At 38.4% G+C, this 16,803-nt stretch overlaps 1 protein-coding gene across 1 annotated transcript; it reads right to left on the bottom strand.

Annotated features, from left to right (window-relative positions):
* Positions 1-714: 714 nt before the first annotated feature.
* LOC126480979 (TBC1 domain family member 7) lies at positions 715-2,388 on the bottom strand. Its single transcript, XM_050104416.1, has one exon. The coding sequence runs from the start codon at positions 2,122-2,124 to the stop codon at positions 1,204-1,206; it is 921 nt and encodes a 306-aa protein (XP_049960373.1). The 5' UTR covers positions 2,125-2,388; the 3' UTR covers positions 715-1,203.
* Positions 2,389-16,803: the final 14,415 nt, after the last annotated feature.

Here is a 16,803-nt window from a genome sequence, read left to right as displayed (position 1 = left end):
AACATCTTTGCATGTACAGTGAAGCGCAGCATTATTTTGTGTTGACTGGTGCAAGGACAATCTTCTTTACTCTTTGATTTTTATTACTATTCTTTGTATTGACTTAGATCTTTCAATTGACTAGTGTTCGAGCTAAAAAAAAAAAAAAAAAAAAAAAAAAAAAAAAAAGTTATTGTCTGAATACTTCGTTGGATCTCTTTAGCAGACAGAGATAAGCTTTAGTTGGTTAAAATATAAATGAGATGGTCAGTTAAGAGATGTGTCATGCACAACAATTAAATTTTATAGGCAACACAAAAACTATGTCTGATACAACTGATGGTTATCCATTCAATCCTAGAACTGCATGAAAGTTTTGTACTGAGCAAAAATACTTTGTACTCTAGATCCCTCTTGCCACTCCTCCCTGCCCCCTTCCTCCCATCGACTAAAACAACTTTAAAACTGTTTTGAACAATTTAACTGTGATATATGAAGGGTACGTCCAGATTATTAACTGGAAATGTGCATCAATCTGAACATTTTCTCTATCGATTTGTCTGGTAAAGTAGTGTAATTAAATGTCAATAAATATTTAAAAAATACTGTCATTAATGAATACAAAATCAAGTAAGAGATAATTATGAACTATTTCATTGTAACATAAAACACGAGAATGCCTGGTATCAAAATCAAGGAATCGGCTCATTCAATAAATTTACAAAGTTATGCATATTGCTGTAAAACAAGTATTTAATGCAGTGAGTTGATGTTAAATTGGATAACCAGCCTTGCAACAAGGAGGTACTGCAAAGGCAGTGACAATCATACGACAAACTTTTTGACATTTATAACAAAACAGACATGACGTTTGAATATTAACATATCCAAACAAAGAACATTTACATTTGTATTGATGGACACCATTACTCTTATTATTCAGTTTATTTGACGGCAGTAGAAACTTCGCAAAACTGACAACAAGATTCTTTTAGCAATTTAAGAGAAAAGCACACTAAATCAATTTCATTTTTGAAATTGACAATATGAAATTTAAAAATGCTCTCCATCTATGTAATATGTGTCATTTCTAAATAAATACTTATAAACATTGTAAGAAGCCTTCTCAAAAACTAAACGAAAAAAGTGAGTGTTCGTTTCCGAGGAAGAAACAAAGTGTACGGCAATTTCCATCAAGCACAACTGTCTCACCATTACAACAGATCACTTCTGTCTGTTGGTGGTTAGATGAGTTTTGCCACCCTCTGCACTTATAACGGTGTTAAGACTACTACCGTATTGTTGCCACATTTCTATGGCTTGATTAACTATAACTTCGGACACTTCTTCCGATATATTCTTTAAACAAGATGCAATGTTGTCTGTCGTCGCACATTTTAGCAAAGCTCTCTTGAGTGTTACCAGTAATAACACAGCAACGAAAACAAGTATTTTACACGAACCACCGATCAGTTTGTCCCATATTTTTCCCAATGATGATTCGCTTATCACACCTGCGAAACAACAACAAAGCCAATTATCCAGTGGAATTGTATTAAACGCACCCAAATCTTGTAAATGACAATACAGTTCTTCGTCTTCTTTTTCTAAAACTGATTTCGTATATTTTATCAGCGTCGGTATGTCATGACGAAACTTCACAACACTTTCAAAGAAGCCCTTCGACAACCAATAAATGTCAACATCGTCGTCAAAAACGACTGACAGCGAATGAGAAATCGCACATAAGTTTCTATTCACAGCTTTATTTAATTGGTTTTGATATAAAGTTAATCTCCCAGTTTGAAGCAGCCACATCAGCAAAAATAATTCTGGTTTTGGAGTTGCGTCATTCACTATTTGCATTAAACGCAAAGCATGCAACAAATCCTTATATTCCTCTTTACGCTGCTCCATTACGAACTTGTGAGAATCTACATGAATAGGAATAACATCCAAAAGTACTTTCCATACTAAATTTCTGTATATTCCCGGCACAGTAAAACGTATACAAAACTGTCGCAGTTTCATTTTGTCCAGAGGCTTATCTTTCAACAGAATCTCGAGAGATTTTTTCTCCTCGACACTTCTAAAACCTACTTTTTCGTAATATGACGATCTAAAATTACGTTCATCGCTTGCCATTGCACTTGTAAATAACGCGAATCAAATCAGCACTCTGTGAAAACAGTGTTGGCATCCAGCTCCGGTTTGTTTACATTATCACTGCAAAGATTTGTACCATGAAGGTGTCAAAGGTATCTGCAAACACTGGTTGAAAGATCCATAGAGTAAATGGAAAGAACCATGGAAAGATCATTGAGAGAGAGATATTTCCACTCTATATAAAAGATGGGAGAGCGCAAGAACACATTCGGTTTAAAATGATATGTCCACACCAGTGAGCTCAATACGTAGTACTCAATACTTGGCATTGAGCTCACTGGTCCACACGGTTCCTCTTTCCCCGTATGCAGTTGCAGACGCGCGGGAATAAAAGCGCATGCACAAGAAATGCGGATAGAATGAGTGCATGCAAGCGCGTTCTCATGTGCAGATGTTGACTCATTGCTCAAGCATCACCTCTTTGCCGGAGAGTTGATGACTCATTCGAAAAGAATAAGGGGGAACTTGATCCACTTAATAATAGATTATATATAACAAATCTTTTTTGTGATGAAAACTAAAAAGTTATCTAAGTAACAGAGGTACGAGGAATACGAAGTGACGGCGAAGCTTTGTTTGCAAATATCACGAAGTCACAGGGAGATTTTTAGATTTTCTATTTCGCAAACTGTACCAAAGAGGTTGACAATAACTTTCCGTTAGCTGTTACCGGCAACTTCCTACCATCTTGAACTATTTATTATTTATTACTCATTTCAAAGTAAAACATTTCAGGAGCATTCCTTAAATTGAGAAACACTTAACAGAGGTTCTTAGTCGTTATTTGAAGATTAATTGGCTTTCAATACTTCATTTGTATTTTATTTTATAAAGAGTTGTTTACACAATTTTAATTATAATAGATTATATATAACAAACCTCCTGAGACTCGATAAATTCAGGAATGTCCCCAGTAGAGCGAAGGCTGTATCTTCCAAATTTTGTATTTATGCATCATCATTGTTCTGCTCTTCAGTTTCTAGTAGTTCGTTGAGAAGCTACACATACCGCTCTTTTCTTTTGTTCAGACGCCAGGTTCCTCAATTGCTGTGCTATCAAACTACCATAGCATGAATATTCGTTCATAGTTTTCATATACACATTACATAAATTTGTATGTTTCTTCTTATTTGCTACTTTGAGATGTCTTATTCTCTGCAGTAATATGACTGGAGGCTTTTTATCTAATACTTGACAGTCAGAACATAATATCTCAAACTTTTGTCCAAACATTCTTTCCAAGTGGCGTTCATTATGACTTCTTTTTGTCTGTAATCTGCTTCCTATACAATGGCAGTGGAAAAGCTAGTCCACAGCCTTTGACCTATTTATCTTAACATATCCCTCCACCTAATCACAGCTTCCCATCTTGCCTGATTGCTGGTCTATTTAAATTCATTTTCACTCTCTCTTACTGCTCAATCGATCCATATCCCCTAATTTCTAAAAACAGAAGAATTAGCTCCTTGGTTTTGCACAGGAAAATAATTTAACATTTAGTTTTAATTATCTCCCTTTGATCCATTATTAAGAACTCCACACTGGATAATGGTGGTAGCTTCACATTCCACTAGTCAGTGGTTTGACTAACAAGACAGTATTAAGTCTTTGGATATTCTGATTAACTTAGATCTGCTATAGATAAATACAGAAGACACTACTTTCCATGTAGAGAATAACCTTCTTAGAGCAAACATCGATATTCATTACTTATTCTACTCCCACTGCTAGTGTTGATTGGATCAGGGTTTTTTTTATTCTGTCTCGTCCTTATTTGACCTTTATATCTCGTTACATTGTACTATTTCAGCTCCACCACAATCCATTTCCCAAATACTATCTTGGACCTGTATACATGTAGGGTGTGAAATCCTTACAATCTCGTATAGCCACTGATAAATGATAAAGTATCTTGATATTCTGAATCTATCTCATACTTTAAAACCAACCCTGTTCACCCATCTATCATATAATTCTTTCCAAGTCCTTATCTTTCCCTTAATTTTTTATTTTCTAGTAGATTTTGCTCTAGCATTTCATTCTGATTTTGTTCCACTTCCTCCAGTCATAAAACATTTCCTCACCATTCATTTGTAGGACTAAGTGTCTCAAGTTTTTTTCACACTCTTGGACAAATTCTTTATCTGGTGGCTTATTTGTTCTTGGCTCTTCAGTTCCTCTGCACTCTCGTCTGCCTGCTAATGTTGAAACATCTGCAGTTTTCCTCATTATCGTCGTCATCTCCCATTTCGACCACTTCCTCCTTCCTTGTATAAAAAAAAAGGCAGTTTCTTCGTGATCGTCCTTTTCTACATTTTCACTAATTCAGTTGATATTGTAACTATTTCATTGTATGTGGCCATGTGAGGTAATATTTTCCTCTGGTGGTCTTTCTTCCATTCATCAGCCAATCCCTACTTGAAACCTAGTCCATCTGAACCCTCTTCATCTCCATCATCAGTCTCTGTCTCCTCTTCATCCTCATCTTCTTCATCTATTAACTGTTGACTTTCTATCCTTCTACCATAGCTGCTTTTATACCTTTCACCCTTCTCCTCCTTATATTCCAGAATCATATCAATTGCCTCACTCTCCTAGTTTTTCCATCACTTCTCTTAGGCACTGCTCTTACATCCTAGCCATATTGTCAATGTTAATTGCACTTTCGTCCTGAGAACCTTTTTTCAACATATCATTTACAACCTCATGACTGACTTCCTTCTCCTCTTCCCCTATCATCAAACAAAAATTCAATAGTACCTCCTCTCTTCTCTTATTAAGTGGATCAAGTTCCCCCTTATTCTTTTCGAATGAGTCATCTAATTGTGTCTCAGCTTCCTTATTTTCTTCAGTGCTTCTCATGCTACCTTCCAGACAACTTTCCTCAGCAGTTTTATTAACCATTAATGATGACTCGTGTACTTCATTCTGATCTATTCTCCTTTCTAAAATTATTCCATTCCATCTTCGTGTGATAGTACAGCTACCTTATATTGCTACTACTTAAAAAACAATCTTAGGTTGAAGTCAAAGACTTCTATATTAAGAATCAAAACCATTTTCAGCTTCTACTCGATTTTACACTGTTCTTAACGCCGAGAAAAAGATTAAAGAGCGTAATGATGATTCCAGCATGAAGCCCCATCAGAAACCGAATTGTCTTAGTGAAACGACATAGCTACACTGATAAGTACTTATTTCTACAGGCCTGATGGTGTGGTTCTTGGTGTAGCAGTACCAGGCTGTGTGCTGCTTGCTCCTATTTACCCCCTAGCAGATTTCCTGGAGAATCTATTCAAGGTAAGGGTCAAGAATATTCAAGGATTGAGTGAAATAAACGTCAGCAGTCCCCGAAACCAATTCTGACACTGTATTCATCATTAATTGATGAAGCAGTTCAGAAACAATGCATTACACTGTTACTGGCTGCTGTTAATTGATGTCCCAGTAAACCCCTGAAGTTAAGTCCTTTTCCAAACTACATTGCAAAAAACTGCTGACAGGTTTATGGATGGGACTTTTCCCAAACAGCCTGTATATCATAATGAGATTTCGCTAGTGTTTCTCGCTGGATTCTCTCACTCTCACAGCTAACATTTCACTGATGTTGGTAGATGCTGGAGCCCAAGATGAATGTAGACAGTCCTCTGAAGTCTCTGCTGCAGTCCAACGTCGTTCGCATAGTAACGTGCAGCTATCGCTGTCAACTGTCCATCTGCACCTCCTGAGTAGTTGTGTCATTAGCAGTGAACAGAGTGTCACTTCCTCCAAGCCTCACCCCTTTGTGGAACGCTCACATTGATTTAGTTTTTTTTGCCTTCTGTTTCTCTAATATATTTTACCTTCACTTGGTTCCAGAAATAGTTTACATTCTGTATTTATAATTTTAATAATTTTATCATAATTTTATCATAATAATTTATTATAATAATTTATAATAATAATAAATAAATGATAATAAATAGAATAATAATAATAATTTTAAATTAGTCTTTTTGTAATTATTAAATTTAGCATTATAAGTACTTCTCAGTTGCTTTAGAAATACGCTTTTTGAAACTACCTTGCTACCTTTCCACCAATAATAAACTTCTTACTTGTTGCCAGGGCTACTCAGCCCTCCCTGCCCTGGTCCACATGTCACAGCAACTAAGGCATCCATTTTTAGCCCATTTACATCTTATCATGCAACATTAATAAAATTTTCAAAAAAATTTCTTTTCACCACGAAACATGACCATTACAGGAATATTACCTTTCTCTCAATGCTTCAACTATCTCTTAACAGTGATGAACAGGGTTACACATTGGCCAGAGGCAGTTCCACTGAAGGACATCTCTGCAAAAAGAGCGCTTTTAATGTAGGATTGCAGATTCCATTGGTGCTCAAAATACCTGAACTCTAACGTAGTTGAGGATCTCAGTTGTAAACAAAGATAAGGAATAAAAGTGGTAAGTGATGTGCTTCATTCACATTATTGACACTTTAAGGATAGACCAAGAAATTGCAACTCTATGTCTAATAATTTCAGATACTCGCTAATGGAAACTTTTGTCAGGATGTATAAGTGTAAACTATGGTTAAGTGCGAGAAACATAGTTGCTGGTAGTAGTAACGTGTGTTGCGTTTATGCTAAGAAGATGCTTTTCTTAGGCGATTTTTACCAATTTGAAGATAATGTGGATAACTATAACTGATATAATTGGAAGGAGATACAGCATTGATCGTATTTTTTTTTGTTTTTGCGGATAATAAAACAAAAAAATACGACCAATGCTGTTTCTCCTTCCAATTATATCCATTATCTGGTCATGGTGCACAGAACACTCCATGGAGTCGCCAATCAACTATAACTGAGGTAAATAACCTGAATATGTAAATGCGTTTCTAAAATTGTTGCTAATTGCACAAATGTGAATATTTATTTTAAACCAGTAAACAATATTAAATCGTGTCCCTTATCGGTATTTACATGAATTTTGATGGTAGAAATGTTAAGGGCCATCTTCGATATTGTTTTCACACTGTGGTAAGCAGCTTCCCAAAATTAATATTATACTGTGCTGAATCACAGATTAATTTTTGAGGTTAATGTAGTTTATTATTGAAAAAATTAAGAATATAAATCTTCTTATCAAAAACTGGAACAGTTTGAACCTTTTAATTTTGTATTTTTGTGAGGTTTCACAGTAATGTTTTTTACTTTGCCCAGCAAGTAAATAGGGGTCAGCCAATACTGACCCATGTTAAATGAACTCCATTTTCAAGTAAAGAGTGCAAAGTATCCATTAATGAATTTTAACTACAAAATTATTGGTTGAATTTACTGTGTTAAAAATGTGTCTTTACTGTGAATAGATCTGGAAACAATTACTCAACTGAATAAAAAAATCACATTCATATACCTGAAATGATTTATGAGATTTTTTGAAATTTTACTCTGTAATTTCTTGAAACAGCTAGCTTGTCCTTTGTCACTGTCTACATCCAAGGTATCCATATGTGTGCCCATATGAAAAAATATAATCGCTAATGGTACATTTGAATGAAGCAATTATTTCATGAATTATTGTGTTTTATTGCTTTATCGAATTAAGCTGCTGATGTATGTGATACTGTAGCACCAATTTAATGCTGGTAAACCATGTGACTGTGCCAAGCATTACCACTGTAATGTAAATACCTTTGTCACAGCATAAAATTTTCTTATTATTGTCAGAGTCCCCAACCACATTCACAAAGCTTTATGAAAATCGTTCAGCTTTAGCTGTAATCGAGATTGGTACTTTTCACCCAGCTTCACTGGATCGGTCAGCTCCTTACAAAAGTGGTTAAATTATAATAACCGATTTGGGTAGGGTATTTTACATTTTTTTATAAACTGGATCACATTCCTTTCAACCATGGGCAAGCAGCCACTGTACTGTTCCATAAGATTCCCCAGTGCAAATACTTATGGGTGATCGACTTGCATTCACAGGAAGGTAGTAAAGAAGTAGTTGTAAGTTTATGCATACATGGATCACTTTTGCAATGATACTGGACAATTGTGATTCTATAAAGCCAGAGTTCGCAACTGAGTGAGGAACAGTAAACTTATTTAAGGTCTGGATGTAGTTTACCAAAAGTCATTCAGCAGATGTTGAGACAATAACTGTGTCACTCGTTTATCTTCTGCTAATAAAATACATTCTAGCTACCTCCATTATATGCATATATAAATTTTAGTCATTGCAGTACATATGTATGATCTCGCTATTGCACTCACCCACAATTGCTCATGTAGCAAATAAGATATTATAGCAGATTGACTTGTGTTATAATTTTTTCTTGCTTTGAATTTATCGATTAATGTCAACAAATTAGTGCTGAAGGTATTCATAATGTTGGATAATAGCGTTTCAGAAGAATCAGGTTCAGGTGAAATAAAACATGATTCTGAATTACCTCAACAAGCATTCATTATGTCATCTCAAATATCAAGACCAAATAAGATGGAGAGTTATGTATCTTGTCATACTAAAGATTCACAAGAACCAGAACCATCAACTTTGGAAGAAACGATGCAATCTTAGGACTTGAAGAAATGGCTTCATGTAATTAAAGAGTAATTAAAATCACATGCAGAAAATCAAACTTCAATCAGCACTCCTGCCAACAAGCAAAAAACTATTGATGCCAAGAGGATCTTTAAAACAAAAAAAGACTTATAAGGGCAAATAACTCGCTATAAAGCTAGACTGATAGTGCGCAAACCAAAGGTTTGGACTGTGAAGAAACATGTGCACTAATGATATGACACATTTCACTCACATATTTGTTTAATCTAGCTGTTAAATACGATTTGAATATTGATAATTTTGATGTAGTTACAGCTTTTTTGCAGGGTCACTTGAATGGGAAAATTCACATTAAAATTCCCATGGTTCATTACATGACGAAAACAGCAAAAGCCAAAAGCGTTAAATAACTTAAGATAGCAATCTACAGACTTAAACAGGAAAGTTGCTATTGGAACATCGAACTGGATAAAATTCTGCAACATCTAAATTTCAACAGTTGCGATGTGCAACATAAAATTGCATTTAAAGAAAAACTAAAGGAACAATTGGAACTAGACGACGTTGGAGAAGACCTACTTGCTTAGGGGTCCAAGTAACGAGAGTAGACAGGCGTTAACTTCTATGGATGGATCAAACCCATTATATAAATCAGCTTTTTGGAAAAAGCATACATACTGCCATCTTGTATCCACACTGCTAGACACTAACAAAGTATTAAGCCATGAAATGATCCCAAAGAGAGAGAGAAAATGGAATGAAATCAGAATGTCCCATGCAGAGAAGCCATAGGCAGCCTAATGTATGTGTAATTAGGTACTAGACCAGATCTTCCACATGCAGTTGGAGTGTTGAGCTGGCCTAGTCATAACCTAGGAATACCCAAATGGCAAGCTGAAAAAAGAATCTTGCGATATCTAAAGGGAACTAAAGATTTCAAAATACAATTTCCTAACCTTGGGAACCATGGCATCGCAGGATACACTGATACTGACTGGGCTTGGGACACTTCTGATCGAAAATCGACCACTGGCTTCCTGTTTATGTCACAAGGTGCATCAATTTTGCGCAACAGAAAAAAAGAAAAAAAGGAAAAACAAACAACAGTAGCTCTCTTGATGGCAGAAACAGAGTACATGAGATTAACTTCCGCCTATCAGTAAGCAGTTCAGCTGTAACCTCTACAAAGGGAAATATTCCCTTTGCCAAAAGAGAGCCTGAATAACTAGCTGAGTAATAACAAGCATGCAGTTAATAAGTCAAAGAGAAGTGGATATAAGAGCCACATTAAACATATTGATGCCAGGAATCATTTCATCAGAGAAAAAACTTATCCAAATGAAACAACAGTGGATCAGATATCATCAACTAACCTCAGAATTTGGACTGTAGGGATGAAGTACAGAGAGGCATTGCTTCCAGGGGGGGAGTTGCAAATTACAAATTAGAATCCAATAAACACTAGCAAATCATTCTAGATGCCTTTCCTACAGCTTTCGCCATGGGCAACTTTTTTTTTGTAGATATTCTGTGCTTTTACATTTCGTAGTTGTTCATGTTAGATTCGTTCTGTATGAAAACATTCCTTTTCTCCGGTTTCGAAATGTAATCATTTTTATTTCATGATTAAGAAACAACACTTATGTTTCTTTGGTAGTTTTAGGGTATTATGCACACATACCTTTGCATCCTTGACCTCTCTGAAGTCTCTCCCTGTTCCATTACTACTGGACTGTAATATTCACTAGCTTGTGGAATAACAATAGTGTTGTGCTAGAGTCCACATTGTCTCACTGCAAGTCTTCCATAAGCTCAATGTGCTCTGATAGTACGCTGAGGATAATCTGAGCAGTACAATCACAGTTGCAGGCAGTGAAGTCATGGGTATCTGGCGTCGTCTGCAGCGCCACCTAGTGGGATATGGCGAGCCCTCTATAGTAGTGCCTTGTGGCGGCTGGTTTAAACGTCTCTTCTGCGAAGATGAGGGTTATGTGACACCACGTGTGTGGTCGACAAACACACCACCGATAACCCATTCTTCCACCCCACCCCCCCCTCCCCCTACAAAATTGCACATCCCATCATCACATAGTGTGGATGGTGGATGCAGGCAACAGTGTGGGGGAGGTTTGTGCCATGGTGCAGCTGAAGGAGTTGGCTGTGGCGCGATGGCAGACGGGCCCAACCAATCAGCATCCTGACATTTGCCTTGCAGACCACTGCGAACTTCTGCCAAGGAGCAGAGGTAGGACATCCATCCAACACCACAAGTGTGTGCTGTATTGACACTGCTGTGGACGCTGAAGGCTGTATGGCTGATGCAGACCCCATGTAAGTCACACACTGCTGTGAACGTAGATAGATATTGTGGCTGTGGCAGAGGTTGCAGAGGAGGCACTGCTTGTGTAGGTAGGCAGGGATCGAACTCAACTCCAAGAGGAAGTTGTCTCACAACTCATGTGCCCAGACATCAGCTGCCTGCAGGTGCTGCTCTAGGGCAGCGGTCTAGGATGCAGCAGTATTTCGGAAACACGAAAATCTACAGCAGGATTACAGGTATCAGGAAAACGCAGCTGATTTTGATTATTTTGGTTGGTACATGTCGTGCTGAAAACGTTACAACGAGCTCTGCCAGTAATCTGAGTGACAGTACCAAATTCCAAGCTGAGAGGCTGCTTAGAGACATGATAGAAAACTTCGTTCTTCGTTGCAAAGTTGGCTTTGGAAGGAGGCTGTTGAGGGAAACAGACATAGCAGAGTATGTGATGATGACCATTTATAATTCTGCTGGTGGAGAAGAGTGGAAAGGCAGAGTGCAATAGATAGTGAGAAACAACTACAAAGCAATGTCCCTTGAGTGCAAAGCAAAAAGTTTGAAAGTATGAACCAAACATTCAGCTTCAGTGTTTGATTGAGTATAGCATAGTGCAATTCAAATATGGTGAATCCTATTTTGTTTGCAATTCCGCTAAAGATCAATGTGGACCATTGTCCAAAAAAAATTCTTAATGGCAAAGCTTGTAGACAAAAGACAGAAGGGAGTGTTTTCACGGTTCTAGAGATAGTTGTCAAAGGGATATGTTTGATATGAGGGCATGGTGTCTGTTCTTTCGAACATGTCAGCGAAATTGTGGTAAGCACTGCGTCCAGATGGTACAGTGGCTAACGCAACTGACAAGGAAGTAGGAGATCCCAAGTTTGAGTCCCAGTCAGGCTCACATCTTCCCTCGTCGCCACTGATTACAAGTAAAGTCAATAATTACTTCCCTTTCTTTTCCTTCCCAGGCCCCCTCCATATTTAATTTACATAAAATGTATACCTACTGCAGGGCTTCACAACATACGTGCTCGCGGAGCAAGCTGTGAGCAGCAAGGCGCAAGCACGGAGCATGCTACCCCCACTACCGGACCAGAGCGGAGAGTGGGGAGAGTCATGTGGGGCACACAACAGCTGCCGCCAGACAATGTAAATCCGCGGCCACCTGCAGGGATAACACTCACTAATTACTACTGTGACAAATGAAACAAATAAAGGAGAATGTACGCATGCCACATAATTTTATTAGCTTAGCGTATGCCTCTACATTCGTATTAATTTGTGAACTGTTACACAATAAAAGGTGTCACTGAAGTGTGGGATTCTCGGTTATCTTGTACTTTTTGCCCTTTACAATTGCGTCTATGTTCGGAGTAATTGTTCTTGTGCATTTTAGGCGCAGCGTGCAGTTTAAATTTCGATCAGACAATGCGTTTCTCAGGTGCGTCTTGTTACATTTCATTGCAGAGAACAGTTGTTCACGAACATACGTGGAACCGAACATTGATATTATTGTAGCCGCCAGTTTGTGCAAACGAGGAAATCTACCCTGAGGGAAGTGTCTGTAGAATTCCAAAATGTTTTTCTTGTTCGGAAATTTGTCTCTGTATTCTATGTCACACTGCAGGTCGATAATTTCTTGCTGCAGCTCAGGACGAATCTCTTAAATATTCGCTGAATATGGAGAGAACAGATCAAAATCACTGTCTAGTGCTGTCAGATCTTGAAAGCGCTGATCAATAACGTTCACAGTCTTTGTGAACATCTTGCATGGATGATAATTTAGGAAGATGAGCTAGGTTTCCTGTTTCCAGCTGACTCACCCAAAGTATCAATTTCATTTTAAAAACTCGTATTGTATCTATGAAATGAGTAATTAGCAGATCTTTACCTTGTAGTAAAATGTTCAAAGCATTCAGATGGCTAGTTAAATCTGCTAAGAACGCGAGATCACATTCAAACGTACGCGCGCATTTCCCCTCCCTCCCCTCCTCCCTACTCTGCGACCTTGCACCTGCTCGCGAGCACGTGCCTGAGCGCAAGCGAGTACTCGCGCTCAAAACCGGCCTGTTGTTAAGCCCTGACCTACTGTATGCATCGACGACAAACAGTCACTGTGTGTCCCAGAAAGGCACAGCAAAGTCAGTATGGCTCCGTTGCCAAGGACAGACAAATCGAGACCAGTTGGAAAATTCCTGCCTGGTTATCTGCGCGTGCTTAGTTGTGGGCAGTCATTTATTCTGCCGGCTAGTCAGTCTTCTAGTATCCAGCTGGTAGGGTCACGAGCCCAGAAGAGGCACTGCAGGCAACATCGTGCTGTTAGCAAAGGCACTTGCTTCAGTCGTTTGATGCCTTAGCCTGTTAACGCCAGATTTAACTGCACTGTCCTGACAGATACATCCCACATTGATTTCTGCGGTTATTTCAAGCTGTGTTGCTCGTCTGACAATACTATGTGCACGCCGATGTTAAGTGAAGGCAGTCAGCCATTGCATTGTCTGTGGTGAGAGGTAATACCTGAAAGTTGGTATTCTTCACACACTCTTGACACTGTGGATCTCGAAATATTGAATGCCCTAACAATTTCCGAAATGGAATGTTCCATGTGTCTAGCTCGAACTATGTACCATTCCGCGGCCATAATCACGTAAGAAGCGTTTGCACATGAATCACCTCAGTACAAATGACAGCTCCGCCAATGCACTTCCCTTTTATACTTTGTGTATGCGATACTATCGCCATTTGTATATGTGCATATCGCTATTCTATGACTTTTGTCACCTCATTATGGTATGAATGACTGGAATTTTAATTGAGCGCAAGACTGTTTAGGTAAACATTTGAAAGACAAGGTGCTGTAATACACAATTTACAGTTATTAACAGAAATGAAAATGCTGCACTTTAGCAGTTCAAATTCTTGCATTGAGTCTTTGCTTACTACAAATGCTTTTCATGCTATGTTATCATGGGAAGTATTTATCAGTTCATACATTTCCGTAAACAACATAGTCACTGTGTTATGATACACAAAGTGGTCACAACAAAAAAGTAAAATGATTGTTGCTTTTATTTGTCAATAAATAGATGTAATGGTTAATTAGCATACATGCTGTGACCAGGTGCAGTGGATCCAAGGATAACGTGCACATGACACTGTCAGCTGTGGTAGGACCCATATTAGTCAACAGTTTCTGGATACTAAGGCCATCGACTGGATCAGACAACAGGAAGTATCCACTCAAATCCCCTTGCATCTCAAGGCTGCCTCAGTTAGTTCAGCATTACCAGGTTACATGAAACAGTGGTACATTTGAATTATTACTATATAACATGTGACCTATACAGGCTATGCTGAAAGAAATTCTTGTTAGTACACAAACAAAAGTTTTACATGAATAGAAGGAAGAAGGCACAGCTTTAAGATACTAGGTGGATCAGTGTTTAGCATTGGGGAATCTTTTCATGTTTCATCATTCGTTGTCCATTCCATGGTGGTTTAAACCACTGAAGTTTGTGATGAACGAGTTTATTGAAACGAAGTCACATTAATAACTAATGTCCACAACACCTAGAATGTATCTCTGCTGGGTAAGCTTTATTGTTTTAAATACTGGATGACACAGATAAAAGTAGCCCATGTAAGTATAAAGGAAGTGCAGTGAAATTACAGAAACGGAGAGCTGAAAAGGACTTTTCATTTATTTACAATGAAAATTATAATGAAAAACACATTTATAGAAGATGCTGAAAGTGTCCCTCTGCAACACCAATAAAAATCTGTGCACATCATAGCATATTCAGATACACCTGCCATAAAGTTAGGATATCGATGGCGGGAGCTTCATGGCTGATGTTGTCTTTCAGTTCCTGTATTGTGTGTGAATTTATTTCATATACCTTGCTCTTCAAGTGCCTCCACACGAAAAAATCACATATCATTAGATACCGCGAACGAGGTTGCCATAAATGTTTTCTGACAGTTCGTTCTCAGTGAAGACATTATGGACTCATTCCAGGGATACCTCAGATATGTAACACATTGTTCTATCTTGCTGGAAGAAGAGCAGTATCTTTCAGATTCAGTTAGTTGAGTAATTAAAATATATCAAAAATTTCCATATGTGTAATCATGTTGATGACAGTGTCAAAAAATATCTATCTATCCAATGATGTGCATTCCTGTTATATTGCACCAAACGCCTATTTTTTCATCGTGGAGTGGTTGTCAACACACAATTTTAGGTTCTCCATTGCCCAGTACCTCGTGTTCTGTGAATTCACATGGCTGGAAAGATGAAACCCTGCTTCATTACTCATAATGTAATGGAAAGGGTCTAGAAAACCATAGCCGATGCAACTTAAAAGTCACGTACAGTAATCTACGTTTCTGACGGTTATCCTCCCATAACTGCTGCACAACCGCCACACAATATGGCTTGAGATTAAGACTTTTGAATATCCACTGACAACTACTCCTATTTACATGTGACTGCTGAGCCAGTTTATGTGTAGTCTTCTATGGGCTCTGAATAATTCTTCGGTGGATGTCTGCAATAACTGTGAACTGAAGGAATTCTTGTCGTTTTACAATTTGCACAGATCTGGAGAGGCACCAATTTTTATACAGGCTCTATATTGTTCGCTTTGCTGATAGTCCTCTATCCAGATACTTGAGCTCTTTTCTTAATCGAACCTGTTTTCACATATGCTTCCACAATTTCAACTGCTTCTCCTATCGAGGAAGTCATTTTGCAGTTTTCAAAGAGAAATGTCTGACATCACTGATGGAATAAACTGAAACGCTGACAGAAGAAGGCTAACAATCGATCATTCCATAAAATTATCATTTGTTGTAACTGCTTACTCTGTTTCAGAAGTCGAAATATTGTATTTGCATTCAAAGGGGAGGCAGGCCACTTTTAACTGTTCCACCCTGTACATAGCTCAATTCAATAATGATCGCTCGCCAAACAGACATCCCACCTCACGGGACGATTGCAACACGACAGTTGTTGACTCTTATGCACTGACATGTGAATTCATTGGCGTGAGTGTTTGTGAAATGTGCTAATTGGTGTCGCATCTCACGCGCAGAACATATAATCCTGTACTATAGCAGGAGCGAATAGCATAATATAAAAATGCCTGCAAGTATACCTGTTACACCCTGTATACATTGATCAACCAGAACATTATGACCACTGACGTACTATCTGTGGTGTCACCGCCAGACACCACACTTGCTAGGTGGTAGCCTTTAAATCGGCCGCGGTCCGTTAGTATACGTCGGACCCGCGTGTCGCCACTATCAGTGATTGCAGACCGAGCGCCGCCACACGGCAGGTCTAGAGAGACTTTCTAGCACTCGCCAGTTGTACAACCGACTTTGCTAGCGATGGTTCACTGACAAAATACGTTCTCATTTGCCGAGACGATAGTTAGCATTGCCTTCAGCTACGTCATTTGCTACGACCTAGCAAGGCGCCATTGTCAATTCCTATTTATCTTGTGATGCATGTACAGTCAGACCGATGTTCACCAATTATGGATTAAAGTTAAGTATTCCAGCAGCTATGTACCTTTTTTACTAGACTCAAATCCTTTAACTGTTCCAGACCTCACGCCAGCCTGCGTGAGCTTAAACGCGTGCCTTTCAGCTACCCGTCATTGTGGATTGGCTGTCTTGCCAGTCCACAACAGTTTGGCGACGAGAATTCCGCATTCGTACCTATCACTTGCAGAATCAGCAGACACAGGCCTTATTGGATGCACTTGGAC

The sequence above is a fragment of the Schistocerca serialis genome, chromosome 5 (assembly GCF_023864345.2).
Source record: "Schistocerca serialis cubense isolate TAMUIC-IGC-003099 chromosome 5, iqSchSeri2.2, whole genome shotgun sequence".
NCBI lineage: Eukaryota > Metazoa > Arthropoda > Insecta > Orthoptera > Acrididae > Schistocerca > Schistocerca serialis.
Note: the sequence above shows the minus strand (reverse complement) of the source record. Positions and strands in the feature narration are given on the sequence as shown.

Bases quoted from the DNA above. Each gene is read 5' to 3' on its own strand.
- LOC126480979 (XM_050104416.1), bottom strand. From the start codon at position 2,124: ATGGCAAGCGATGAACGTAATTTTAGATCGTCATATTACGAAAAAGTA.